Raw genomic sequence first — 27,767 nt, 5'->3', positions numbered from 1 at the left:
GCTCAGTGAGAGTAAACTTGGCTCCACTATTTCTGGGTCTCTGCCCCTCTCTACCTTGTTCCATCAAACTCATAACCTAGGCAGTTCACACCCGTCCTCTGCTCAGGACCCTCCAGGGGCCCCCAGCTCAGTGAGAGTAAACTTTGCTCCACTATTTCTGGGTCTCTGCCCCTCTCTACCTTGTTCCATCAAACTGGGACCACGGTGACCCGATCCTGGTTCCCTCTCCGCCCTGCCCTCCCACCCGTGCCCCCTCCCTCAGTCCACTCCAGCCACACTGACCTCCTTGGGGACCCTCACTCACACCAGGCCCACCCCCACCTCAGGACCTTTGCACGTGCTGTTCCTTCTGCCTGGACCGCTCTCCCCAAGGGCTCACTCTCTCCTTTCCCAGCCACTTGATTGGCAGAGCGTGGCCATCACTTGCTACGCAGAAGGCAGAGCTCTCTGGCTTGTTCGCTGCTGGGTCCAGGCTGCTAGTTCCATTTTCACCCCCAGGAACGCCCTCAAACCCTGTCAACATCCAGAACGCCCTTTCAAATGCCCAGTTCCCCTTCCTTCGGCCCACAGTCCCCGCAACTGGCAGCCTGCTCCTCTCCTAGTCACAGCCCCCAATTCCTCCCCCAGGCTCCCGTCAGTCACCCCCTCAGAGAGACACGCAGATGAAGCCCCAGCACCAGATTTTATTGCCTCCCTGGCAGAGAGGAGGCGTCCTGGGGGCGGTGCCTGTGGCCAAGTGTGGGCAGGGAGTGTTTCCTGTCTGTGGTGGGAGGCTCAGATTCGGAGTTGTGGGGTTCCAGGAAGCTCTGGGAGGCTGAGCTTGATGCCGCGAGCCATGGGCTGGGCTGGGAGGTTCTGCCAGTGAGGAATGGGTGGTCCCTCACTCTTTAGGCCTGTGAGAGCCCCTGGGTGGGGTGGGGAGGGCTGAGAGGGGCTGAGGTGTCTCACAGAGAGAACTTGAGCAGGGAAGGTCCAAGAGAGCCCAGCAGCGGAGGGATACCCCGGGCTGTGGTCGCATCCTGCAGGACTGGACATGGAGGGCGACCCAGGCATGGGGGCCCCTCCCCCGGTCACCCCGCGGGACCACGAGGCTGTGCTGGGTGCGTGGGAGCTCAGAGCTCGTCGTGGTGACGCGTCAGGTCCTCGCCGTAGTTGGTGGCCTGGCTGCCCACGAACATGTTCCAGTTTCCGAGGATCTCAGCCTTGCTCAGACGCCCGTCCTGGACAGGTCAGAGGTCAGCAGGGAAAACTCCGTGCCCTGCCTGTGAGACCCATCTCTGAACCTAAGCTTGGCTCTCCCGGTCTATGTTCCCCTTACTCTGCAGATCTCTGTCCCACCCATCACTCGGCCCCTCTCTTGGGTCTCTGTCCCTTTCTCCAGCCAAACAGGGACCTCGGCGGCTCTAGGCCCAGCTCCGGGACCCCTGTGCCCACCAGGCCGCGGCCCCACCCCCACCCCCAGCGCCGCTGCCCGGCCCCCGCAGCACCTTGTCCACGTCACTCTCGTGCAGCAAGTGGTTGGCCTCCACCAGCGGCTGGTCCTGGGCCGGGGGCAGCACCCAGTGGCCCACCTCACTGCCGTCCAGGTGCCCGTCCTTGTTCAGATCCCGGAAGTCCCGGAACTGGTCGCGCTCAGTCTGCACCCAGGCGGGCTCCTCCTCCCCAGGCTCCGCCGAGTACAGGTCCGCTGGGGTCAGGGCGAGAGGCCGACTCAGGGCCGGAGCCCGGGCCGGCGGGGCCAACCAGGGCTCCAGTCCCGGCTCTGACATACCCCGATCAAGAGACCCCAGCCCAACCCTCCTCTCTCCCTTTATCCTCAGTTTCTTGTGTTTAAGTGGGATTAATAACAAAGACCGATTTACAGGTGTTGAAATTGACTACACGTGAAATTGATTTGATGGACAAATTCACTGATGGGCTGAACGGTCCATCAGGTTGATTGATACCCACATGAAATACTGTGTGTATTTCTGTGGTTCAGCGCCTAGCACATAGTAGGCGCTCCATGTGAAGGAAGGACGGGGTGAAGATGTTTCTGGAGAGATGACAGGAGATACGATAAAGTTCACCTCACTTTAAGAACCTCCCTGGAGATTGTTGGAGCCTCTCTTGTTCCAATTATTTGGTTTTTTGTTTCTGTTTGCTTTAAAAGGAATTCTTTTTTAAAGATTTTATTTACTTATTTTTAGAGAGAAGAGAAAGGAGGGAGAAAGAGAGGAAGAGAAACACTGATTGGTTTCTCCTACTGGGGACCTGGCCCAAAAACCCAGGCGTGTGCCCTGACAGGGAATCGAACCAGCAACCTTTCCGTTCACAGGCTGGAGCTCAATCCTCTGAGTCACACCAGCCAGGGCTGTTCCAATTATTTGTACATGTTTGCAAAACTCTTCGTCTCCTGGACTGCCCTGGAGAAAGTACAACTCCAGAGATGGATTTCCCAGACATTTCAACCTGACAAGCCTTTTATACCGCACACAAAGGACAGTAATGAGCACAGAAGTCCTTCCTCCCCACGGGACCAGGCCAGGGAGCTGTCGGAGGGTATATCCACAGCAGGCTGCCTGCCCAGGCACAGGCAGCCTCCAGGGGCAGCGTGCACAAACCTCCTTCCTTTTTTTAATGGTCCTAAGTCATCATTTCTTCTACAAAATGGCCATGGTAAATGGGAGTTGGGTGTTTTCATTTTGTGGTAACAGGCGCACAACATAAAACTCACCATTAGTGACATTTAGTACATTTCACAAAGTTATGCAACCAGAAAGGATAATGAGAAGCTGGGAAAATTCCTTGGCATGTAGAATAGGGAAACGGAGACAGAGCTGAACACAGTGGCCGAGCAATTTACAGCCAGATGCAGAAGCTCCCCTCCCTGAAGATAATTTCCAGGCCTCACCTGTGTCTCAGCTCCAGACCCAGAAAAGCAGCAAAACCAGACCAGCTGTGCCCAGACCAACTTCAGTGACAAGGACCCCTGCCCTGGCACTGACCCATCAGTGAAGACCAGGACCCTGAAAACTGATGAATATTCTACTGAACCCTCCCCAGAGACCTCCCCTAAGATTCCGCCTGCAAGAGAGAGAGAGAGAGACTCAAGACAAATGACCCAGGGCATAGGCTCTCCCTCTGGGGAGCAGCCCACACCATTGCCTTCCCCTCTCCTTCCCTCTCAGGCAGCATCTTCTAAACATTAAGGGTCCCTGAGGCTTCCAACCAGGGGAGCAGTGGGCAGTGGCGACTCGTCCCAAGTGATTCCCCTGCACCCGTGCCCAAGGCCCCCTGTTCTCTGACTTCCCAGTGAGCTAAGGCAGCCCCACCTGGGCTCTCCTGTTGCTTCTTCTATGCTAAGCCCTTCGCTGTTTCACTGTCCCCAGCTTTAATAAACGTACCCTCGTAGTCACCTGGGCTGGTGCTGTGAAATCTTTCCTACCCAGAGTCAAGAACTTACACATTGCTAGCTGGCCCGAGGGAGACCCGCTGAGGGCCAGGCCCCCTGTCTGGTGACACAGCCCCTACCCAGAACATTTTCATCACCCCTCAAGGGCACTTCTTTCCCGTGAGGCAGTAACTCCCTAGCCCCTCTCCATCCGGCCCCTGGCAACCACTCATCGACTCTCTTTCTTGACGCATTTCCCTATTCTGTGTACGTCATATAAATGGAGTCACACAATGTTGTGGTCTTCCACTTAGCACGGTATTTTCTAGGTTTCACCCACATTGTAGGAGGGATCAGCACTTCATTCCTTTTTATGGCCAAAATATACTCTATTACCTGGGTTTGCCTCTCTTGTTCACCCATGCATCCATGGATGGGGATCTGTGTTGACTTTACGTGGTCATATGTGGGAGGTGCTCTATTACCCCCATTTACAGATGGGGAAACTGAGGCTCAGAGAGGGCGAGGGACTTGTTTACCGTCACATGGCCGGGAGGTGGCAGGTGGGTACCAGGCAGGCTGACTCTGGAGCCTGTACCCATAAGCAGAGGACACCCCTATCTCTCCCATCTCCCCTGACACTGCCCCCACCCCCAGCCTGGGTCAGGGCCTGCAATGGCCTCCCCAGCTCTTGTTGTTCATGCCCTTCCCCCTGCCATTTGACAGGGCAAAGTTACATTTCTTTGGAAGATCCTGGGGTTCTGCCCATGTCCCCAGAGCCCCTCAGGGACCCCACAGCTGGAGTGTCAGGGCAGAAACCTGGGGTCCCCCTGCCTGGACTCAAGTTCCACTCCACCTGCATAGCAGGTGACTGCCGTCAGGTATCGATCCCTCTGGGCCTCAGCTTCCTTGTCTGGAGAGTGGGGTGGTGGCACTCATCTCACAGGGTGAGGGTCAGATGAATTTATTCCGAATGTGACCACAGTCACCACAGCCTCACTGTCAGCTACGGTTAGGATTCAGCTGTGATGCTCAAGTTCATTCTTGCAAAAAAATAAATGCTTAAATAAAAACGTCCTGCCTGCGGGTTTGTTCCATGAACACATTCTACAGGAAAGTGTGTTCAAACACCTAACAGTCCCATAGGGAACAGCTTTCCCCTTAAGTAATTTCTCTGCTCCCTGAGGGCAAGGACAGAGGCAGGGCCACCAGGCTATTGGAGGTGTCACAGGGCTCCCCGACAGCCCAATAGGCGACATTGACATTTTGCTGTGTAAGTGCAAGTTCAGGACCAGCTTCCCACCCCCAGCAATCGCAGCCCCTGAGCCCTAATTGTGCAGAAACTTCAGACCCTCCACGAAGGGACCTGGTCTGTGACAGTCCGGGCTGTGTCCCCAACCACTAGCATGCTCAGTAAGCGTTTTTTGGTTCTGGCACACAGTAGGTGCTTGATAAATGCTTCTTCAGTCTCATATACAGGAGGTGTTCAATAAATGTTTCCTGGGCCCAGCCCATAGTTGGTGTTTGATAAAGATTTGCTGGGCCTGGCTGGTATGGCTCAGTAGATTGAGTGCTGGCCTGAGAACTGAAAGGTCGCCGGTTCGATTCCCAGTCAGGGCACATGCCTGAGTTGCAGGCCAGCTCCCCAGTTGGGGACTTGTGAGAGGCAACCAATCAATGTATCTCTCACACACTGATATTTCTCTCCTTCTCCTTCTCCCTCCCTCTCTCTAAAAATAAATAAATTAAATAAATCTTAAAAAAAAAAAACAATTTGCTGGGCCTGGTACACAGTGGATGATGGATAAAAATGATATGGGCACCTGGCACATAGTAGATGCTCAATAAATATTTGGTGGATGCATAAACTCAAGCAGCACCCTGGCCACCCCACCCCCGCCCTCACAACATCAGAGGGCCTTTGCTTTATAATGCATTGGGCTGCCACCCAGGCCCAGGAGGGGACGGGTGTCCTCAGGGAGGCACTCAGGTCCCACTCACCGATGTACTCTTCCACTTGGATGTAGCCGTCTTTGTTCTTGTCCAGGTCCTCCAGGGTTTCCTGGAGGAGAAAGAGGCAGTGGTCTGGCTCCTGAGGGGAAATGGATCCCTGGGGTCAGAGTGTGAGGTTCCCTCAGGGCATCTCATTCTGGGGTGACTGTGCAGCTATGCACTAGAGCAGTCTTAAGGGGGCATAACTGTCCCCAGGGGCATGTGGGAAATTGGGGGGCTTTCTGGGGTGCCAGAGCAATGCGGACTCTACCTGCACTTAATAGGTGGGGCCACAGAGCCCAGGTGTCCTGACGCACAGGTGGGTTTACACAAGGAGAGGTGACCTGAGTCCCTAACCACGTCCTCATGGCTCAGCCCACACTCCCTGAGGGCAGAAGCCCCTTCCCCTCTAAAAGGCAGATGCTAGACCCTCACTCCAGTTTGCTTATAAGCACGAAGTACGCGGAGAACCTGCTGACATTTCAGGGCTGACAGATAAAGTACAGGGTTCCCCATCTCCTTCAACTGTCAGGGAACAACAAACAACTCTTCAGTATAAGTCTGCCCCACGTGGCGTTGGCGGCATAGTAGAGTACCGGAGGCTGAGTTACTTCAATTTCAGATAAATGATTTTTTAGTAAGAGTATGTCCCCAACATTGTGTGGGGCAGACTTACACTAATCGCAAATACGGTGTGGGATATACTTACACTGAAAAAAATTATTTGTTGTTACAAGTTCAAGTGTAATTGGATATCCTATGGGATTTGCTAAATCTGATGACTTTACAACACTTACATATTGAAATTCCTGTCATTTGCCTTGGCTGGTGTGGGTCAGTGGCTTGAGCACAGGCCTGTGAACCAAAGGGTTACAGGTTCGATTCCGAGTCAGGGCACATGCCTGGGTTGCGGGCCAGGTTCCCAGTAGGGGGCACATGAAAGGCAACCACACATCGATGTTTCTCTCCCTCTCTTTCTCCCTCCCTTCCCCTCTCTCTATAAATAAATAAAACAATAAAATCTTTAAAAAAAATAAAAGAGGGACACTGGGTCTTGCAGGTTGGGAAGTGTAAGGGGTTGGAGAAGCCTGGGTTGATGGCATCTCTCCTCTCTGACCCCCATTAATCCAGCGATTCCTGTCCTGTTGCTGTATTGACGTGTGTGTAAAATGACATATGAGCATTTATACCCCGGGCCAGTTTTTCCAGTTTTACGTGTATGAACTCATCTAGCCCTATAACCACCCTCCAGTACCGTCATTCTACAGGTAAGGGAATTCAGGTCCAGAGAGGTTAAGGAAGTTGCCTAAGGTCACACAGCCAGGAAGCAGCAGGGCTGGGATTTGAACCCAGGCCTTCTGGCCTTTGAGCCCCTGATCCTAATGACCCTACCATAGACCCTCAAAGCAGCTTTAGAAATGGGAAACACAAGAATGGGGTCACTTGTGGGGACCAGACTGCAGGGGACAGGGTGGAGACACAGAAGGAAAAAAGATGGTTCACCTTGTTGGCATCTTTTGGGGGTTTAACCACATCAATTGCTAACAAGTTGGGCATGATACGAGTGGGTATAAACTGTTCCACTCATAGTAACACTGGGGTGACAGGGTGGGGTGGGAGATGTCACCCGCCATTGATTGGCGCATGCGGCCTGGGTTTCCTGGGGAAGGTGCCAGAGGACCGGGTAACTGGGACTCCCAGGGTGAGCGCCGGAAGGCTGGCCCTCACTCACGGCCACCACGATGTCTCGCATGTGAGGGAACTCCTCCGGGTGCAAGAAGGCTGTCAGCTCCTCCCGAGTGGCCCGCAAGTCCCCATCCTGGTCAGCCGCCCGGAAACGCCGCTCGTCCCGAGCCAGCATCTTCTTGTAGGTCTCCGCGTCTTCCACGTCGTGAAATTCTTCACCTAAGAAAGGAGGAGCTCGGTGAGACGTGCTTTCGTGGGGGTAACACCAGGAGCGTTGAAGAGAAGGACAAAGGGGTCCAACTCGGGGCCTCAGGGCAGGAAGACCCCATTGGGCGGGTCACACTAACACTCACTCAGCATCTACACGCACCTGCTGCTTTGTAGTAAGAGCTTAGTGCATGCCAAGCCCTTTACCTACATCGCACTGAACCCTCACAAAAAGCAACTGGAGTTCTTTTGTTTAGTCTATCTTTAAGAATGAGCACCTGACTCCCAGGGAGGAATTAACTCGCCCAAGGTCCCGCAGCCAGGAATGATGGACTTTGAGCTAACACTGGCCGACGGGGCCCCCAGTCGTGCTCTGGTGCAGGAGGTTATTCCGCTGGACAGAGTGGAGGGGAAGGGCATTTTCGACAGAGGGAACAATATGTGCAGAGTGTGGAGGCTTGAAGAATGTAGCGAGTTCAGGGAAACAGCAGAATATCCATTTGACTGGGGATGAAAATGCAGAAAAGTGAAGCTGGGGGGTGGGCCGGGTGGGTCTAAGGAGTTGGGACGCTCTCCTGGGGGCTCAGGGGAGTCATGGGGGACAGTGAGTAGCGGAGGATCAGGGCGAGCTCTGGATGTGCAAGACCCCTTGGGGGATATATGAGGGACAGGCTGGGCTGAGGGTACAGGAAGGAGAGAACCAGAGCTGTGGGGGCCCAGGGCTGGGGTGTGGGGACAGGGAGGAGGGAACCCAGAAAGTCGGCAGGCAGGGTAAATGGCTTTGGGTTCTCAGATGAAAGGTCAGAGTCATGGGCATGGAAGGTAGATGTCCCTGGTCAAGGATCTGAAGTCCCGCTCCCCCACCCCTCCAGCCGCGGCCCCGTCCTGGGATTTAAAGGTTGTAGATGCCAGAATGAGCAGCCCGAAATCAGATATTGGTGGTTTCAGGGTGATGAGGTTTTGAAGTCGGTAGACCTTAGCCAAGGATCAGAGGTCAGAGGTCAGGGATTCTGACAATGAGCTAAAAGGTTCTCAGGGCGAGAGGTCAGAAAGGTCAGGGTCAGTGTGTGTGTGAGGAACAGGGGTCAGGGTCTCGCCGCATACCAGGCGCGTAGTAGCCATAGGTGGCGTTGCGCAGCTCCTCCCAACCCACACGCCCGTCGCGGTCCGTGTCGTACGTGTCCCAGGCCGCGCTCACCGAGTCTTGTATGTGCCGTTGCTGTGTGTGTGCGATCCACGAGCGGAGCTCGGCTAGTGACACCCAGCCGTCCCCGTCCCCAGCGCGGTCCATGCGGTCCACTATGCGCCTGTGGGCCGGGGCGGGACACGAGTCAGCCGCAGGCCCCGCCCACCCCGGGCCCCGCCTTTGCCCAGGCACCGCCCCTGAGCAGAGCCACGCCCCCACCCGAGACACACCTCTTCTTACAGGGCTAAAAAACGCTGCCCAACAGCCGCCCACACACTGCGGGAGGCACAGGTCAGTCCCAAGACCGCGCCCACCTCAGGGTTCGGCTCCCAAAGGCGATCACGCCCTTCCGACACCCAGCGGGCCTATGGCGGGTGCTGCGGTCCACAACAAGCCAGGTGGGGGAGAAACCTGAAACCTTCCAAGGCCACACCCTCCGCTCTGGCCCCGCCCCTCAACCCTGCCTGAGCTCCATCTCCAGCGTGGCCTCGGAGTTGGACTAGGGGCAGGGAGAGGGGACACCCACTGCGTCCTGGGCCCGCAGGGCTCCTGTCCCAAGACTGCCTGTGAACTGCAGCTGCCCCGGCCACACACCTCTCGCCGTCCCAGCCCAGCCCCATGTCCCGACCCTCTTCCCTGGCTCTGCCAGTTTTAGAATCTCCCTTCTAACGCCTCCTGCTCAGCCCCCTCCCTGGATGCGACAGTCAATTTCAGGCCCCTCTCCATCCAGCCGTGCTTCATGCAGCGTCCCCTACCTCTCCCCAGACGTTATCAAGCATTGACCTGTCACCCGCAACCCCGGGGGTGCGGTCCCTTCTCTCAGGTCTCGCCTGTGGGCTCCCAGACCCCTTCCCTCTCCCCTGGCCTCGTCCTCGCCCACCTGCTAACAGAGTGCTCGAGAAGCTAAGCCCTGGAGACCCACTCACCAGGGTCGAATCTGAGCCGGCCCTGCCGCTCCCTCCCGAGCCAGGCGTCTGCGCTAGGAGCTAGGATCGTTTGGAGACCGGCTCTGTCCCCAGGACTCACACTTTACGCCGAGGTTCAAGTTGTTGCTAAGAGCTTGGGGCTCCACAACCAGATATTCTAGGTTCAAACTCTGCACTCTGGCTGTGTGACTGTGGGCAAGTCACTTAACCCCTCTGTGCCTCAGTTCCCCACTCTGTAAAATGGGGATAAATAGTAGAACGTGGTTGTGGGAAGTAAATAATAACTGCTTTTCCTCTCCCATCCCTCCTTCACCCAGCCCCATCCAAGCACAGTCTGCCAGGTCTCTGGCACCTTGGCCATCTCCACCCCGGTCTAGGAGCTATCATCTCTCGTCTCCCACCTGCACTACTGCCGTGACTTCCTCAATGGACTGCCTGCTTCTTGCTCTACATAGGCCGTTTCCCAAATGGCAACCAGAGGGATTCTGTTAAAATCCAAGTCAGCTCATGTCCTCCCTCTACAGCCCTCCCATGGCTCTCAACTCACTCAGAGAAAAGATTAAATCTTCACTTGTGGCCCTGGCTGGTGTGGCTCAGTGGATCGAGCCCGGGCTGCGAACCAAAGGGTCATCGGTTGGAATCCCAGTCAGGGCACATCTCTGGGTTTCAGGCCAGGTCCCCAGTAGGGGGCGTGTGAGAGGCAACCATGCATTGATGTTTCTCTCCCTCTCTTTCTCCCTTCCTTCCCCTCTTTCTAAATACAAATAAATAAACTCTTAATCACCTGTTGCACAACCACTTTGTTCCCTCTCTGCCACCACCTCCCTCTCCTGGTGCTCAGTGAGTTCCAGCCACACGTGACTCAATGTTCCTCGAACACACAGGCCTCCCCTCTGCCTCAGGGCCTTTGCACTTACATTTCCCTCTGCCTGGCATGCCATGCCCACACATACCCAACATGGCCCAAATATTCTCACCGAGGCCTCCCCTGACCTCCCTGTTTTAAATTAGAACCCTGACCCGCCTGGTCCCCATCTTTCTCTTACCCCCATGTTTCTCTTACCCCAGACGGGCTTGGCTTTCCTCTGGGCTGAGTTGGTCGAATTCCTTGGCCACCTCTCGTCCCAGGAAAGCCTCATGGTCGTACTGGAAGTTCCCGTGGGAATCATCATGAGGGGCCTCGCTCAGGGGAGCCTGCTGGTGCACCCTCCCAGAGCCATGAGGGCCGGCGTCAGGGGAGGGCTTCCCCTGGGCCCCCTGCCTGAGCAGCAAGAGCAGCAGCAGAAGTGATGGTCGCCACGTCATCGGTCCCTGGGAAGTGGAGGAGGCTAGGAGTCAGGAGTCACAGGGAAAAGGACAGAGACCAAACCAGAGGGTGGGGGGAGGGGAGACAGAACAGGACAGAGAGATGGTAACTGGCTGCAAAGTTTTGGGCTCAAGAAGGGCGGAAGCGGGAGGGCAGGGGTGGGTTCTTAGAAGGTAAAACCAGTTCTGGGGACTGAATCTTTTGAGGGAGTTCCAGAGGGGTCCCAGAGCTGCAAGTGAGGGGACTCAAGCAGGAGACGTGGCGCACTTCCCACGCAAAGTGTGGGGCAGGGTCGTGGTTAAAAAAAAAAAAAAAAGAAATCATGCAAGGTCCCAGCCGTCTTTTCCAGCCTGCACTCTCATCCTCCGCCTGAGCGGACCTGAACCGTCCGACCTGGGCCGGCCACCCGCCCTCGCCTCCGTTTACCGGGTTATCCAGCCTCGCAGCGTTCTCCATGCTCGGCGTTGTCCAAAAAGATGCCCAATTTGGCTGCTCTCCAGCCAGGCCCGCCTCCCGCAGGGCGAGGCCCCGCCCCCTGACCAATGCGCTGAGGAGGACCCCCCACGGGGCGGGGCCGAAACAGAGGGACGGGCAGCGGAAGCCCCTCGCCACGTCCACAAAGGAAAGCTTGGCGCGCGAGGATCAGCCTCGCCCCTTCCCAGATGGGGCGCGGTGGGCGACGCCGGAGTGACGCGGCCGGGGAGAACCACAACTCCCGACAGGCTTCGGGGCGTCATACCCCACAACTTCCAGATTTTCTAACTCTAAAGCCTCATGGGAGATTTGTTTTTCTCTTTTTCCTCTTTGTCAGCATGGTTTAAGAAAGAAGGGAACCCAGGGGCCAGAGGAGCCATCCCCTTCCCGGATGGAGGGAACTACTCTTCCGCTCCACCAAGAAGCCAGGTCAGGCTGCAGCCAAGAATTCCTCAAAATGCCTGGCACAGTGTAGCCATTCAATAGACATTTGTGAAATTTACGAATGAAAAATATATGACTTGGCCCTTGCTGGTGTGGCTCAGTGGACTGAGCGCAGGCTGAGAACAAAAGGGTCCCCGGTTCGATTCCCACTCAGGACACATGCCTAGGTTGCAGGCCAGGACCCCAACGGGGGCCACGTGAGACACAACCAAACATTGATGTTTCCCTCCCTCTCTTTCTCCCTCCCTTCCCCTCTGTCTAAAAATAAATAAATAAATAAAATCCTTAAAAAGAAAACTATATGACTTGGTATATGAAACTGGCAGATTCCACCATTTCAACCTGTTAGTCTCAGGAGAGATTTGCAGCCCAGAACTTACACCATTTATTCCCCCCTCCCATTCCCTTACCTCCCCCGCTGGAAAATTTGAAATGATGAGAACACAATGATGCCGGCCCAAATTCTTGTTATATGTGGAGGTGGAGGAGAGCCGTATATTTTAGGAGGGGAAACTGAGGCAGACCACAGGAGGAACAATCCAGAGGTAGGAAACCGGGACCAGGACTCCTTCTGGAGGCTCGGAAATACCAGGGTTCCAGGGTGTCTCACAGCATGAAAGGGACCCAGCTGCATTAGCTAGTAGCAGCCAGGATGGGGGATATCAGGCGGTTGCTGAGAATGCTTTCATATCCTAAGAGTCAGCATCCTTGGACAGGCCAGGAGTGGGCAGGAGGGCCCCTCCGTCGTCGCCACGGAGAGAGATCCAAGGGGCTGGAGAGAGAAAGGGGGAAGCATCAGAATCTCTGAGATCTTCTGGGTCTCCACCCCTCCCCCACACTTATGGATGTCTATCTGTCTCTCCCTGCTCCTCCGTGTGAGTCTCTTTCCCCCATCCCGATCTGTCCCCACCTCTCTCTTTTCCTCTCTGTGTAGATCTCTGCCCCCCCCCTTTGGGGGTCTCTATCCCTCTCTGAGCCTCTTCCCTCTTCCAGCCCCACACCTGGTAGCCCCTTCCTCATCCTCCACCACAGCAGAGCTCCTCCCGCGGCTACTGCCGTGAGCAGTAAGAGGCCGATGACGATTCCAACCACTGACATCGAAGACTTGGCTGGTGATTCTGCGGCCAGAGATATGCTGTCAGATGTTGAACGAATGGACCCCCTGCCCTGTCTGAGCCAGGACAGGGGACTGGGAGTTCTCCGTCCCTCCCAGTCTCAGAGATCCCAACACCAAGTTTTGGGGAGCGGGTGTGGGCAGAGGAAAGGCCAGTCAGCTGGTGTTCTGGGCCTGATTAGACGTTAAGAACCAGCCATAGCAAGAGCGGTCTCAGTCATACCGGCCAAGGGGCCTGCAGTGGCAGGGAGGTGGTGTGAGAACTCGCAGAGTGGGGGAGGGCAGAGAGCAGCAGGTCAGGCTCCAAGCAATAAATGGTCGTTCTTGGTGAGGACTGGCAGCAGCAGACAATGGTCAGACTCTGTGAAGATTAGCAGCAGCAGGACAGAAGGTGGTCAGACTTAGCAAGGACTGTCCACAGTGGTTAACCGGGGGCCAGATTCCATGAGGCCAGCAGCAGCAGCAGCATGGAAGGTGAGGGAGGATAAGCAACCCGGGACAGAATGCTGTCAGGCTTTGGAAGAACTGGCAGTAGCAGGGCACGAGGCAGGCAGACTCAAAGAGGACTGGAAGGTAGTCAGACTCAGAAAGGTTTGCTCCACGAAGACCAGGAAAAGGGGTTATCAGCACCCAGGGGGACCTCACCCACGTCCACAATGAGGGGCTGTGGCAGCCCCGCGTGCTGCACCACACAGCGGTAGTGGTGCTCATCGCCACTTTTGACTGTCAGGGATGACCAGGCGTGGAAGGAGCCGTCGCCGTTGGGGCCAAGCTCACTGTCACCGGTGCCAACGGCTAGCCCGTTCCTGAGGAATCGCAGCTGGAGCTCGGGCGGGTAGAAGGAGAAGGCACTGCAGGTGAGTACGGAAAAGCCGGGGCTGCCTGGCCGGGCCTTCAGGCGCATGGAGGGGGGCTCTGCAGACAAACAGGCAGACAGGCTCAGCCCCCAGCCCATGAGTCCCCAGGGCCAGGCCCAGCCCAGGGCCAGATAGGGACATAGAGAGGCCTCCAATCCTTCCGCTCTACCCAGCAGGCCCCACCATGCACCTTGCATGTACTACGCCTGGGGAATAGAATGATAAAAGGACCTTCCCAGGGGGCAGAGACATAACCTATCCACCATCAGGGGATCCAGCTCTCATCCCTTCCTTCCTACAACTGACATATGCTGAGCATCTGTCATGCCAGCCACTCTTCCGGGCACGGGGGACACAGCCATGCACAAGGTAGACAAAAGTCCCCGTCCTCATGAAGCTTATGTTCTCATTTTTTAAATAAAGATTTTATTTATTTATTTTTAGAGAGAGGGTAAGGGAGAGAGAAAGAGAGGGAGAGAAACATCAATGTGTTGCCTCTCGCACACCTCCTACTGGGGACCTGGCCCCCAACCCAGGCCTGTGGTCTGACTGGGATTCAAACCAGTGAGCTTTCGGTTCACAGGCTGGCGCTCAATCCACTGAGACACAGCAGAACTTTATATGAAGCCAGAGTAAGGTTAATAACAAAACCTCACAAGGACACAACAAGCAATGGAATTTAAAGTCAATCTCTCATGCAAATAGACGCAAAATCATATATATATATATATATATGTATATATATATGATTTTGCAGATATATATGTGCAGATAGAATCTAGTCATTTATATAAAAGATAATACATGATGATCAAGTGAAGTTTATTCCAGGAATGCAAGGTTGGTTTCACTTTTGAAAATCAGCTACTATAATTCACCACATTAGACTAAAGGTGAAAAAACAAAAGGTCATTTGATAAAATTCATCACTGTTCAAAACAAAAACTCTTAGTAAACTATGAGTTGAAGAGAACTTCCTTAATTTGACATTGGGCATCAACAAAACAAACCCACAGGGATGGGGGAGGGGATATTGGGGCAAAGAAGGGGAAGGGTCATCAAGGAACAGGGACAAAGACAGCTGGGGGGAGGGTTCAGTGTGGGAGGTGGGGTGTGTAGGGCGGGGGAGAGTAATGGGGGGGATGGTGACAACTGTAATTGCACAACAATAAAAAAAGGAAAAAAATAAAGAAATACTTTGGTCAACTTAAAACAGAAAAAACAACCCTATGATTCACATAATACTTGGTAAAATGCTGATGCTTTCTCTGTGAGTTTGAGAATACAAGATGTTCGTTATCACTGCTCTATTTAGCATAGTATTGGGGATTCCGGCCAGTGAAATAACATAAGAAAAAGAAATAAAAGGTATTGCCCTGATCCGTGTGGCTTCAGCTGGTTGGGCATCATCCCACAGTGAAAGGTTTCCACTTGCATTCCCAGTCAGGCCACCTGCCTGGGTTGCGGGTTTGGTCCCCGGACAGGGCGTGTGCAAGAGGTGACCCATCTGTGTTTCTCTCTTACACTGGTGTCTTTCTCCTTCTCTTTCCCCCTCCCTGCCCCTCCCACTAAAAATAAATAAATAAAGTCTTTAAAATAAATAAATTTTAAAAAATGGGCAACAGACCCAAGCAGCCGCTCCACAAGAGTGGACAGTCCACTGGCCAATCATGTGAAAAAGTACCCACCATGGCCAGTCATCCAGCCATTTATCAGATAATGGAACAGGAATTCACAGTAAGATACTACCACATGCCCACGACCACTGTTCACGCGAAAGTCGGTGTCAAATCCTGGCAAAGCTGTGGGACAACTGGCGCTCACATACACAGCTGCCGGCAGTACGGAACTGGTTCAGCCGCTCTGAGGAAACGGCTAGCACCGCCCGCCGCACCTAATCCCATAAGCAGGCTGTGACTCATCCGTTCCACTCCTGGATATTAAGTCAAAGTCAACGAAAATACAGAATCACCAGACATCTACAAGAATGCTCATGGGAACTTTGCTCATAATAGCCCCAATCTGGAAAAAAAAAAAAAATTAGTGGACTAACGGTGGTATGGACTGTGCAACAGAATAGTACTCACCAATTAAAAGAAAAATGAACTACTGATACACACAACAGAGTCTCACAACACAAGCTCGAGTGGAAGAAGCCAGACACAGACAAGCAGACACTCATAGCCCCACGAAGCTGAAAGTCAGGCAATACTGTGGCCCCAGAAGTCAGGGTGGTTATAATGCTTAAGGGGTCCGGAATGGAGGAGCACACAAGGAAGTCTCCTGGATCTAGGAATGTTCTAGATCATGATCTGGAGGGCAGGTACATGGGCACATATAAAAATTAATCGAGCCCTAGCTGGTGTGGCTCAGTGGATTAAGGGCCGGCTTGCAAACCAAAGGGTCGCCGGTTCAATCCCCAGTCAAGCCACACGCCTGTGTTGCGGGCTGAGTCCCCAGTGGGGGATGCACGAAAGGCAACCACACATTGATGTTTCTCTCTCTCTCTTTCTTCCTCCCGTCCCCTCTAAAGATACATAAATAAAGTATTTCACTAAACAAAGAAAAATAATAAAGATATTACAATGACTGAGTAGATGACACAGGGGTGTGAGAGGCAGTAGCAGCGGTGGGGTGGGCACGTTTTAGCCAGGGTGGTTGGCAGGGGAGGGCCTTGCTGGAGAGCTGACGTCCAAAATCAAACCTAAAGCATGAGAAGGACCTAGTCGTGCAGGGTCCCCAGGAAGAGAATCATAAGCAGAGGGGACAGCAGGTGCAAACGTCCTGAGGAGGGAAAGAATAGGACAGGTTGGGAGACAGGGAAAAGGCCGGGGGAGCAGGGATGTTGTGAAGTCACAGTGACGGAAAACAGCCAGACCACGTGGGGCTTATGGGCCACAATGTCGAGTGTGAATGGTAGTCTAAGACCAATGGGAAGCTATTTGGATGGGTTTTTGTTTGCCTGTTTGTTTTTAACTAAATCAGTGTCCTTTTTTAATTGATGGATTTGAGAGAGAGAAAAGAAGGGAGAAAGACACCAATTTGTTGTTCCACTTTTGCATTCATTGGTTGATTCTTGTATGTGCCCTGACCAGGGATCGAACCTGTAGCCTTGGTATATCAGGCCAAGAATCTAACCTCACCCAAGGACATGCTTACTGGTTTTTAGAGAGAAGGGAAGGGAGGAAGAGAGAACAGGAGAGAAACAACATCAGTGGCTGGCCTCTCGTACATGCCTGACTAGGGACCGAACACACAACCTAAGTATGTGCTCTGACTGGGAATTGAACCCAAGACCTTTTGGTTTATGGGATGATGCTCCAACCAACTGAGCTCCCCAGCCAAGGCTTACTTGGAGGGTTTTAAGCAGTGGCGGGATGGGAGCTCCCTCTGACTGGCAGATAGAGGACAGTGTGCAGGGAGGGCGGAGACGGAGGCTGGGACAGCAAGGGGGGGACACTAAGGGGCAGAGAGCTCTAACTCCAGCCCTTGGTGACTCCCCAGATGTACTTTATTCATTACAGCTCAGAGTGGCCTGTGCTGGACCGGAGGTCACACAGGCATTATGGGAGCCCCAAAGAGGTAAGGGAGAGCCTCGTGGGCGGGAGGACTGTCCCTGGGTGTGACACCGGTGGAACTGGAAGGAGAATGGCAGCAGTGAAGACGGGGAGAGTTGGTGTGAGCTCAAGGAACTCCGGGCCATTCCAAATGGCTGAGGGGGGCGGAGGGAGAAGGGGGAGGCTCAGGAGAGGGGCCGAGGCAATGCCATGTGGGGCCCCCAGTGCCCGGCTGAGGGACTTGAGCTGTGTTCTGAGGTCTCTGGGAGCCATGGGAGGGCCATGTGCAGGAGAGGGGCAGGGTCACCTCTGGGGGCAGAGTGAGGGATTGGCTGTTGGGGGGAGACTGGAGGCTGGGAGGCCAGGGAGGAGGCTCTGGTAAGAGGATGAGGCCTAAGGGGGGCCTGGGGGGCCAGGAGATCCCCGGGGATCCAATGTTCTCCTGGAGCTTGCTCACCCTTCCACTCCAGGTTCCCACGGCCCCTCTCCAGGTGGTCCAGCAGCCGCTGGGGGCAGGAGTACAGCAGGAAGGCCTTCTCCTTGTTCACAGTTTCCGCGTGCTGCATCCACTTGGCACTGATGGTCTGCACCTCAGGCCAGTCTCCGTTCCAGGTGCCAGCCTTGGGGTCGAACTTCATGAACTCCTCGCCATTCAGAGCAAACGTGGCCACCGGCACAGAGGCATTGTCAGGGCCCAACTCACAGCCCAGGAGGCCCTGCAAGGTGTAGGAACCTGGGGTGCCCACAGAGAGGTGAGCAGGGGCCCGGCCTCCTCATCCCTCAGATCCAGGATTCAGGACCCCCCCCAGCCCCTCCTCCCTCAGACCCGGGAGTCCCAGTCTCACTTCCTGTCCCCAAGACTGCGACAGCTTCAAGGAAGAGCTTCTCCTTGTTCCTCAGGTCTACCGTCTCTTTCTCCCAATACCAGGACACCTGGTTTTCCCAGACCCAAGCCCCGTAGGGCTCAGCCTGGGGCCGCAGGTTATTGTAACTCAGGTACTGCTGGGGCCCCAGCCAGCCCGACACCCAGAAGGCAGGAGTCCCCGGGGCCGGGGAGGACACAGCGGTGAAGTGGTACAGCAGGGAGCGATGGCTGTCTGCAGAGACACAGGGGAAGGGGGCAGATGGGAGCAGGGCCCCTGCACTGGGAGCAGGACCCCACCCCGAGTAAGGAAAGACTCAGATGAGGAGACAGACCCTGAGAGGGGGGTCAAGAGACCTGGAGCTAGGGAGCCAGGAGGTTCCCAGACACGTGAGGACAATGCGATAAAATGAAATGCAGAGGAGGAGGAAATGCCTGGCTCCAGGGAAAACTCCGATTTTGCTTCGTCCGCTTTTTTCCCGGCCGGTGGCACCTCCCACCGCCCCGACAGCCCTGGCCGAGCGCCCCTCACCTGCGCGCAGGGTCCCGGGCAGGAGGAAGAGCAGGAAACAGAGCCCCCAGGGCTGAGGCCGGGGGACCCGCATCCTGAGAGGGAGACCTGGGGCGGGAGGGGGCGCGTGACTGTCCCGGACCCCCGCCCCGCCCCTTCCTCCCCCAGCTCCACCAGGCTCAGCCACCGCGCAGCGCCTGCGGGTGCGGGTTCGGGGTTCCGTCCAGGACCGTCACAACAGCGCCCTACGCCTCGCTGAACTTTCACCCCTTAATTTGATCCGTGTTGGTTAATTAATTACAGAGCCTGGATAGGCTGAAATTTCATTCTCAGAGCTCAGCCCCGCCCCCTCCTCCGCCCTCCGGCCTGGGAGTCCCGCCCCCAGCCCCTCCTCCCGCCGACCCAGGAGACCGGAGCCCCCAACCCCTCCTCCCCCGGACCCAAGAGTCCGAGGCCCCCAACTCCTCCACCCCCGGACCTAGGAATCCGGGCCCCAACCCCTCCTCCTCCGGCCCCAGGAGTCCGAGTCCCCCGACCTCTCCTACCCCGGACCCAGGAGTCCGAGACCCCCGACCCCTTCTCCCCCGGACCCATGAGTCCGAGGCTCCCGACCCCTTCTCCCCTGGACCCAGGAGTCCGAGGCCCCCAACCCCTCCTCACCCGGACCCAGGAGTCCGGGCCCCAACCCCTCCTCCCTCGGATCCAAGAGTCCCGGCCCCCAGGCCATTCTCCTGACCCAAGAATCCGACCCCCTTCTCCGCTGGCGCCAGAAGCCCCGACCCCAGCCCGTCTTCCCTCGGTCTGGGCCCCAGCTCTGCTCACCGCAGCCACGATCCGTTCCCGCCTGCAGCCCCAGCTGGCTCCCGTGACTGGAGACCCCAGTTCCTCTCTCACATCCTGTCCGGAGACTGCTCCCCGACTCCGGGAATGTCCAACCCCGCCCCCCCAGCTGCAGGGCACACCCCAGGCCCTGGGCCCAGACTCTCAGAGTGTTTGTCTCTGCCTCTTGAAACTTTTGTCCTTTTGATTTTTGGTCCCTTTCTCTGTTGCTCTCTGTTGTTTCTATTTTCCCTTTGAGGCTATCAGCCAGCCCGCAATTTCATGACCAAGTTGAGAGTAAACCCAACAGTATTGGAGTCCAAAATTCGGGGTCTTTATGGGCCACTTCTTACCTCATTTACCCCCCCAAGGCCTTCATTAGCTCCTGCGACAATGGGCTGTCTCCAGACACTTCTGTATTTCCTCTTTGGAGCCCCTCCCCCCAAATGTCACTTAAAGGGCCCCTGCGCTGCTTCTTTTTTTTATAACAATTTTTTTTGTTGTTTTAGAACAATGTTTTATTCGTAAAATAAAAACTCTGTGTGAAAGCATTATAGATCAAAAGCTCTATTTACATTGATTGATTCAAGGCCCACTGATGCATCAGACCCCAAATGCGCACAGCACGTGCACAGCAAAACGGACAGACACTTAGAGTGCACCTCCGCCAGGCGGTGCCATTAATGGAAGGAAAGAAAAAAGTTAAAAAAGGGTGGGGGGAATGACACATGAAATCCACCCAGAACCTAAACTGGCAGATATGATAACAAACTGAAAAGTCGCCTATCAGCAAAAAGGAACTTCTCGTTCTAAAACTGCTTAAAACCTGGATATAAACCCTGTGCCTGCCTCACCATTTCTTCAATAAAGCAAACACGCTGGTGTGGCTCAGTGGATCGAGCACTGGCCTGTGAACCTAGAGGTCGCCGGTCCGATTCCCAGTGAGGGGACACATGTGGGTTGCAGGCCAGGTCCCCAGTTGGGGGCATGAGAGAGGCAACCATACATTGAGGTTTCCCTCCCTCTCTTTCTTCTTCCCTTCCACTCTCTCTAAGAATAAATAAACATATTTTTAAAAAAGGAGTGCCTATACCATGAGTTCAAATCAGCCTATTTCTGAAGCCTCCCAATGCCTTTTCTACAGTGACGTCAACTCTAGTGTTGCCCACAAAGCTTTGGGTCTTTTTTTTTTTTTTAAGGTTTTTATTTAGTATTTGTTTTTTGGAGAAAGGGAGAAAGGAAGGAGAAAGAGACGGAGAGAAACATCTATGTGAGAAACATCTATGTGAGAAACTTCGATCAGCTGCCTCTCACATGCGCCCAGCTAGAACCAGACCTGCAACCCAGGCATGTGCCCTGACCTGGAATCGAACCGACGACCTTTTGGTTCGTGGGATGATGCCTCACTGAGCCACACCAGTATGGGCAAACCTTTGGGTCTTTAATATCTTCTGATACGACCTCAAAAGCACACAGTTTTGATAGACCCTTTTATGTAAGGGACGTGAGCATCCTGGACTTTGGTGTTTGTAGGGGGTCCTAGAACCAATCCCCACCCATACCAGAGCACACCCAAGTACAGCTACAGAGCTTGCAGGCCCCTCCAGTCCCCCACCCCCAGACCGCACGCCTGCTATAATGCTTCCATTCATTTGTTTTGTTGTAAAGGGCAGAAAACATAAGAGGTTCCCTGTAATGGAGCTTGTGCCTGAGGGATCTCCGACTCCTTCTTCTATGTGGGACTCCCGTACCTACCTATGCATTAAATCTGGCTATTTTCTGTTTAAAAAAAACAAAAAAGGACTTACTATTTAATGACATATACTGCATTCACAATGGTGTGAACCACCACCACTACCTGGTTCCAGAACTTTCTCGTTGCCCCCAAAAGGACACCTTCTACCTTCTACAAACAGCCCTTCCTCCCCGCCGCCCCGGAAACCACTAATCTGCTTTCTGCCTCTGTGGATTTGCCTGTGCCTGACAGGACAGGCCACACAGCTGGGACCACACAAGATCGCAGCCTTTCGTGTGCGACTTTGTTCACTCGGCGTAACGTTTGCAAGGTCCAACCGTGTTGTTGCGTGGATCCGAGCCCCCTTCCTTTTTATGACTGAATAACAATGCTCCATGGCATGGACCAGCGCCTTCTGTTTATCCATTCCTCGGGTGCCGGATGTTTGGGCTCTTTCCACTTTTTGGCTGTTTTAGATAATGTTGCTATGAACAAATGTATACGTGGTGGGTTTTGTTTTGTTTTTTTTAACAACTCTTTTCAGTTCTTTTGGGTATATAGCCAAGAATGGAATTGCTAGCTCATGTGATGGATTAGTCAGTGTTCTCTATAGAAACAGAGCCAACAGGATGTATATATGCATATGTAGAGGCTGACGTCAGCGAATTGGCTGACATGATTCTGGAGGTTTGCTGAGTCTAAAATCGGATAGGGGTGGTGGACAGGCTGGGGACTCGGGAAAGAACTGCAGCTGACAAGTCCAAACGCAGGCAGGCTGGAGAACCAGGAAGAGCTGACCTAGCAAATGAAGCCCAAAGGTGTCTGCAGACCCTGGCCGGCTAGCTCAGTTGGTTAGAGTGTTCTCCTGCTACACGAGGGTTGCGGGTTCGATCTCTGGTTTGGGCACATACAAGAATCAACCAATGAATGCATCAATAAGTGAAACAACAAAATTGATGTTTCTCTCTCAAATCAATCAATAAAAAAACAAACAAAGCCTTGGCTGGCGTGGCTCAGTTGGTTGGGTGTCATCCCACAAAGCAAAGGGTCACCAGTTCAATTCTCAGTCAGGGAACATGCCTGGGTTGCAGACCTGGTCCCCAGAGTTGGGGCAAGTGCAAGAGGCAACCGATCGATGTTTCTCTCCCTCTCTTTCTCCCTCCCTCCTCTCTCTCTAGAATAAATAAAGAAAATATTTAAAAAACAAACAAACAAAGGTGTCTGTTGGCCGAATTCCTTCTTGCTTGGGAGAGGTCTATTTTGTCTTCTATTCAGGCCGCCGACTGATTGGCTGTGGCCTATGCACACTGAGTTCCATGTAAATCTCACTGCAAACACCCTCACGGAAACATCCGGAGTCATGTTTGATCAAACGTGTGTGCACTGCAGCCCAGCCAGGTCCGCACATGAAGCCAACCACTACGCATGGTAAAGTTATGTTCAACTTACTGAGGAACTTCTGTGTCTCCCATCCAAGCGCTAACCAGGCCCAACCCTGCTTAGCTTCCGAGATCACACGAGATCGGGCGTGTTCAGGGTGTTGTGGCCGTAGACTTAATGAGGAACCTCTGTGGATTTTCACTGCCCTTCCTGGGTCCTGCTAGACTGGCCACAGACCCACCCCCAGGGGCTGCCCGTGACACTGAAGGATTCCGCTTTTGTGTCCCCTGAGTCGGATTACAACAGCTTTAGCATTTTCCTAAAATACCCGCAGGAACCTGCCAGGCCCAGCTGTCCCTCTGCGTCCTTTGGCGTCCGGTGACTTCTCTGGAACACTATTTCAGCAGTCCCTGGGCTCTCATTGTCAAGGCCCACAGCCCCCCGTCGGTGTGGCTCAGTTGGTTGGAATGTTGTCCCGTAGGCCGAAAAGTTGCGAGTTCGATTCCTGGTCAGGGCACATACCCAGGTTGTGGGTTCAATCCCCAATCAGGGCATGCAGAAGTAGGCAACTGATCGATGTCTTTTTCTCTTTCTCTCTCCCTTCCTCGCTCTCTAAAAAGCAGTAAGAAAATATCCTCTGGTCAAGATTAAAATAAGTAAATTATTTTTCAAATCTTAAAAAATATTAAAAGCCCTTAGGATCCTACTGTAATGTCCCTTGGACCTTGATATAAAGTGTCCAGTGCTCTGCGACAACACCCTCCAGGACCCTGCTATACTTGTCCTTGAAAACCATCACCCTGGGCCCTGGCTTGTGTGGCTCACTGCCTTGAGTGCCAGCCTGCAAACCAAAGGGTTGCCGGTTTGATTCCCGGTCAGGGCACATGCCTGGGTTTTGGCCAGATCTCCAGTAGGGGGCACGTGAGAGGCAACCACACATTGATGTTTCTGTCCCTCTCTTTCTCCTTCTCTTCCCCTTTCTCTAAATAAATAAAATCTAAAAAAAAAAAGCCATCGCCCTGTGGTCCCTCTTATCTCCCACCTTAATGTGCCCCAGAACTCACCGAAATGCTCTGTGAGCCCTAATACCATGTTCCTGTTGTCCTGCTCTGGGACCTCATGGCCCATTAAGATGGCCTCAGGTTCCCTTGGCCATCCCAGCACCCAGCTACACTGCCCCTGGAGCCCCACAAGGACTCTACCCAGCCCCTGTGTCTCTGAGAATCTCAGGCCCACACCCCCATGCTCCTAGGGTTCCCGATTGTATCCTGAGGCCAGTGATAACGTCTTTAAAAGCCTCCACTAATGTCCCCGGAGGAGTCAGTCACCCCATCCCTGGGACCCAACTGAGTCCTGAGCCCTCACAAAACCAGTGACCAGTGCAAAAGGACCTTCAGTCCCAGGCCCTTCTCCCCGCCAGTTTCTTCAGTTTCTGGGTTCTCTCTATTATGTTCCCTCAGCAGGTCCTGTGCCATCCTGAGCCTCCCCATGAAAGATGGGTAGACAGACACAGAGAGATAGGTAGCTAGGCAGACAGACAGATAAATACACAGATGGATAGATAGGTAGATAGGTAGATAGGTAGATAGATGGAAAATTGGAAAATAAAGAGACAGCTGGCCCTGGCTGGTGTGGCTCAGTGGATTGAATGACAGCCTGAGAACCAAAGGGTCACTGGTTCGATTCCCAGTCAGGGCACATGGCTCAGTTGTGGGCCAGGCTCCCGTTGGGAAAGCGCAAGAGGACACCAATCCATGTCTCTCTTGCACATTGATGTTTCTCTCCCTTTCTTCCTCCCTTCCCCTCTCTCTAAAGATAAGTCCTTTTTTTTTAAAGATAGCTGAACAGACACATAAAACAGACAGTTACACAGATGGACAAGTACTCAGACAGACAGACATGTGCATAGACAGAGAGAAAAATCAATAGACAAAAAATAGGAACAATTACACAGACCCTCCAGTGTCTGCTGTAACATCCCCTGGCCGGCAAGGGACCTTCTGCATTTCCCAGGACCCGGTGCTATCACGCCCCGTCCATGATGATGTCCCCTCGTGCAGCTAGCCTGCTTTCCCTCCTTCCGGAAGTCCCCACCATAAGGTAACTGAGACCCACTGGAAAAGGCCCCGAGGTCCTGCTCCATGGCTCCGTGTGTCCCCTGCAGATGCCCTGGGCCCCCTCTAATGGTCAAAACACCCCCTGGGATTCTGCTCTGTTGCTGAGGACCCTACAATTAATAGCAGGTCAGCCCTGAGGGCAAGCCCTTGGGTTCCTGTCCCCACATGCCCAGGTCCCCTGACATGTCCCGGGGCCTTCCTGGTGACCCCAGGTCCCTTGCTCAACTGCCCTTCAGGTCCTGTTTTACCCATCTGTGGGTATCTCCTCTGGGTGTCCTCCATCAGGCTACCATGTCCCTTCCACACCCCCCAGCACCCAACTCCAATACCCCCTGGGTCCCATGAAAAAGTTCTTTGGTTCCTGATAAAATGTCCCCAGGACCCTGAGTGCTCAGAAAGTCCCCAGGGTCCTGCTAAAAACAGTGCAGCCTGCCCTTATATGGGCTTGGGGGTCACCAAATGGCCTCACGGTATCCCCCATAACCCTTTGGGTCCTGCTGAGACCCTAGTAGGATGACACTGAGCTCTACCATGAAGTCTTTAGGGACCTGCTAAAACAGTCCAGTGGCCTGATAGTCCATGCACCCTAAACTAAGTGGCTTTTTCTTTTCCTTTTAAGATTTTATTTATTTATTACTAGAGAGAGGGGAAGGGAGGAAGAGAGGGAGAGAAACATCAGTGTGTGGTTGCCTCTCGCACACCCCCTACTGGGGACCTGGCCCACAACCCAGGCGTGTGCCCTGACTGGAAATCGAACCTGTGACCCTTTGGTTCACAGTCTGGTGCTCAACCCACGGAGCCACACCAGCCAGGGCAAAAGTGGCTTAAAACAGTACAGATATATTATTGTTACCAGACAGGGGACCTGGCCCTGAGCGGTCTGCCTAGGGCCAGCCGGCAGTGTGTGGGGTCTTGACTTTGGTGGGAAAGATTTCACAGCACTAACCCAGGTGAATGTGAGGGTGCATTTGTTAAAGTTGGAGACAGTGAAGCAGGGAAGGGCTTAGCATAGAAGAAGCAACAGGAGAGCCCAGGCAGGGCTGCCTTAGCTCACTGGGAAGTCAGAGAAAAGGGGTCTTGGCCTTGGAGACACGTTCAGGGAATTAGCCTGAATCCAGCTGCCACTGCCCACTGCTCCCCTGGTTGCAAGTCTTGTGGGGACCCTCAGAGTTTAGGAGATGCTGCCTGAGAGGGAAGGAGAGGGGAAGGCAATGGTGTGGGCTGCTCCCCAGAGAGCGAGCCTGCGCACTAGGTCCTTTGTCTTGAGTTTTTCTCTCTCTCTTGTAGGCGGAACCTTAGGGGAGGTCTCAGGGGAGGGTTCAGTAGACTATTCATCACTTTTCCAGGTGTGCTGTTTCAGGGTCCTGGCCTCCACTGATGGGTCAGGGCCAGGGCCAGGGCCAGGGCAGGGGGTCCTTGTCACTGCAGTTGGTCCTGGTGCAGCTTGTCTGGTTTTGCTGCTTTTCTGGGCCTGGAGATAAGATACAGCTGAAGCTCAGATGTTATCTCTAGGGAGGTGACTTTCTGTATCTGGCTGTAAATTGCTGGGCTAGTGTGTTCAGCTCTCTGTCTCCATTTCCCTATTCTATGTGCCAAGGAATTTTCCTCACTTCTTACTGCCCTGCCTCCTTATCTTTCAGTTCTGGAGACCAGAAGTCTAAACTGGTCCACAGGGCTAGTTCCATCTGGCAGCTCCAGGGGAGAATCCTCTTGTCGTTTTACGGCTGGGTGAGAACCCTGGTTCCTCGGCTCGAGGTGGCCTCCCTCCACCTAAACAAACGCATCTCTCTCCTCTCTGGGCCCTGCCTCCTTCCTTATCTTCCTTTCTGACTCATCCTCTCACCTTTCTGATGACATAAGAGTCTCATGAGACTCTTAATCTCACCTGGATCCCTGGGATTATCGTCCCATCTCAAGGTCCTGATTGTGATCACATCAGCAAAATCCTTTCTATCACATGTCCCATATTCACAGGTTTTGGGGGATTAGGGCAGAAACATCGTTGGGGGCCCCTTATCCAGCTGATTATAGTCCTGGAGGATGCCCTTCCTTGCCCCATGCTGATCTCTCTCCAGTTAGAATGGCTTCAGGGTTTTGCCTGGAAAATTCCCTATAACTTGCCTCCTTACTGCTATTTTTTTAAAAAAAACAAGCAAGCAAGAAAAGGCCCTGGCTGGTGTGGCTCAGTGGATTGAGCACCAGCCTGCAAACCAAGGGGTCACTGCTTCAGTTCCCACATGCCTGGGTTGCAGGCCAGGTCCCTAGTGGGGGGCGTGCAATAGACAACCCCACATGGATGTTTCTCTCGCTCTCTTTCTGCCTCCCTTACCCCCACTCTAGAAATAAATAAATAAATAAAATCTTAAAAAAAAAAAAACAGCTTTCACGATCCCTCAGTGCCCACTGGGAGTCCCTTCTAGGTGCCCTGGTGTCCTGCTACTTCTTCAGGCGCCATTCATACATCTGATGGCTGTTGCCCCTGGTATTGTGGTATCCCCAGGGTCCTGCGCTAATGATCTCGGTCTGTGCCCACCAGATCCCATGGGATCATGTTACCACGTCCCAATGGGCCCATAGAAAGCAATAGAAAGCCCACGGCAGGACCGGTTACTCTTCTGCTGGGCCCAATGTGAAACGAAGACTTGGGGCCCCTTGTTCCAATTTCAAGACGATTCAAGCAGAGCATCAAACCAAACTACACAGCTGCTCAGCCGCCTTGGCCCCTGGGGTGGTGGGCCAAAAAACGGCTCCTGCAGATCTGAGTTGCGCTCCCAGAATCCAATCGCCACCTTGACCTCTACCTCTCCCCTCTGCACCTACACTATAGTGCCCCCTACTGATGCTAAACGGCAATCACATCTGAAGGCAAAATCAAATCCTGCCTCTTCCAGGCGGGCGTCTCTGAGCCTCGATTTCTTTATCTGTGAAAAGGGGGTAATTGTGCCTACCTCGGAAGAGAGGCTTCAGCAAGTCAGAGGTTTGACACAGCGCACAACAATAACACCTGTTCCTCTAAACTCCATCCCCCATCCTCCCATCCCAGGTTTCTGTTAAGATCCCTAGAGCCACACGATTGATAGTTGGCTCTCAGGCCCTGAATCTGCGTGCATCCCAGCAGCCAGCACAGTAAATAGTTGCCGAATGAATGAGGGCAATAATGAATGACCCTGGCCGGTTTCATACGCCCCTAAAATTCTTCTAGAATGGCGTCAGTGTCCTGT

At 53.8% G+C, this 27,767-nt stretch overlaps 2 protein-coding genes across 5 annotated transcripts; both read right to left on the bottom strand.

Moving 5' to 3' along the window:
• Nucleotides 1-663: 663 nt before the first annotated feature.
• RCN3 (reticulocalbin 3) lies at nucleotides 664-12,137 on the bottom strand. Of its 2 annotated transcripts, none has more exons than XM_045200338.2 (7): nucleotides 12,005-12,137; nucleotides 10,434-10,681; nucleotides 8,363-8,565; nucleotides 7,098-7,270; nucleotides 5,375-5,435; nucleotides 1,488-1,687; nucleotides 664-1,220 (listed from the first exon to the last, which is right to left on the bottom strand). In XM_045200338.2, exons 2-7 carry the CDS (start codon nucleotides 10,673-10,675, stop codon nucleotides 1,113-1,115), a joined length of 987 nt encoding a protein of 328 aa, XP_045056273.1. In that variant the 5' UTR covers nucleotides 10,676-10,681; nucleotides 12,005-12,137; the 3' UTR covers nucleotides 664-1,112. The 2 variants fall into 2 exon arrangements, with proteins under 2 accessions (XP_045056273.1, XP_024422197.2); XM_024566429.4 differs by lacking the exon at nucleotides 12,005-12,137 and adding an exon at nucleotides 11,103-11,321.
• On the bottom strand, nucleotides 12,045-19,804 carry FCGRT (Fc gamma receptor and transporter). 3 transcript variants are annotated; one of them, XM_024566426.4, is made up of 7 exons: nucleotides 19,668-19,804; nucleotides 18,517-18,603; nucleotides 17,968-18,219; nucleotides 17,580-17,855; nucleotides 13,354-13,623; nucleotides 12,596-12,712; nucleotides 12,045-12,366 (listed from the first exon to the last, which is right to left on the bottom strand). In XM_024566426.4, exons 2-7 carry the CDS (start codon nucleotides 18,587-18,589, stop codon nucleotides 12,287-12,289), a joined length of 1,068 nt encoding a protein of 355 aa, XP_024422194.1. In that variant the 5' UTR covers nucleotides 18,590-18,603; nucleotides 19,668-19,804; the 3' UTR covers nucleotides 12,045-12,286. The 3 variants fall into 3 exon arrangements, with proteins under 3 accessions (XP_024422194.1, XP_024422195.1, XP_071076166.1); XM_024566427.4 differs by lacking the exon at nucleotides 19,668-19,804 and adding an exon at nucleotides 19,318-19,614; XM_071220065.1 differs by lacking the exon at nucleotides 19,668-19,804 and adding an exon at nucleotides 19,232-19,250.
• Nucleotides 19,805-27,767: the final 7,963 nt, after the last annotated feature.

Source organism: Desmodus rotundus, chromosome 12, assembly GCF_022682495.2.
Source record: "Desmodus rotundus isolate HL8 chromosome 12, HLdesRot8A.1, whole genome shotgun sequence".
Taxonomy (NCBI): Eukaryota; Metazoa; Chordata; class Mammalia; order Chiroptera; family Phyllostomidae; genus Desmodus; species Desmodus rotundus.
This window is presented reverse-complemented; position numbering and strand designations above follow the sequence as displayed.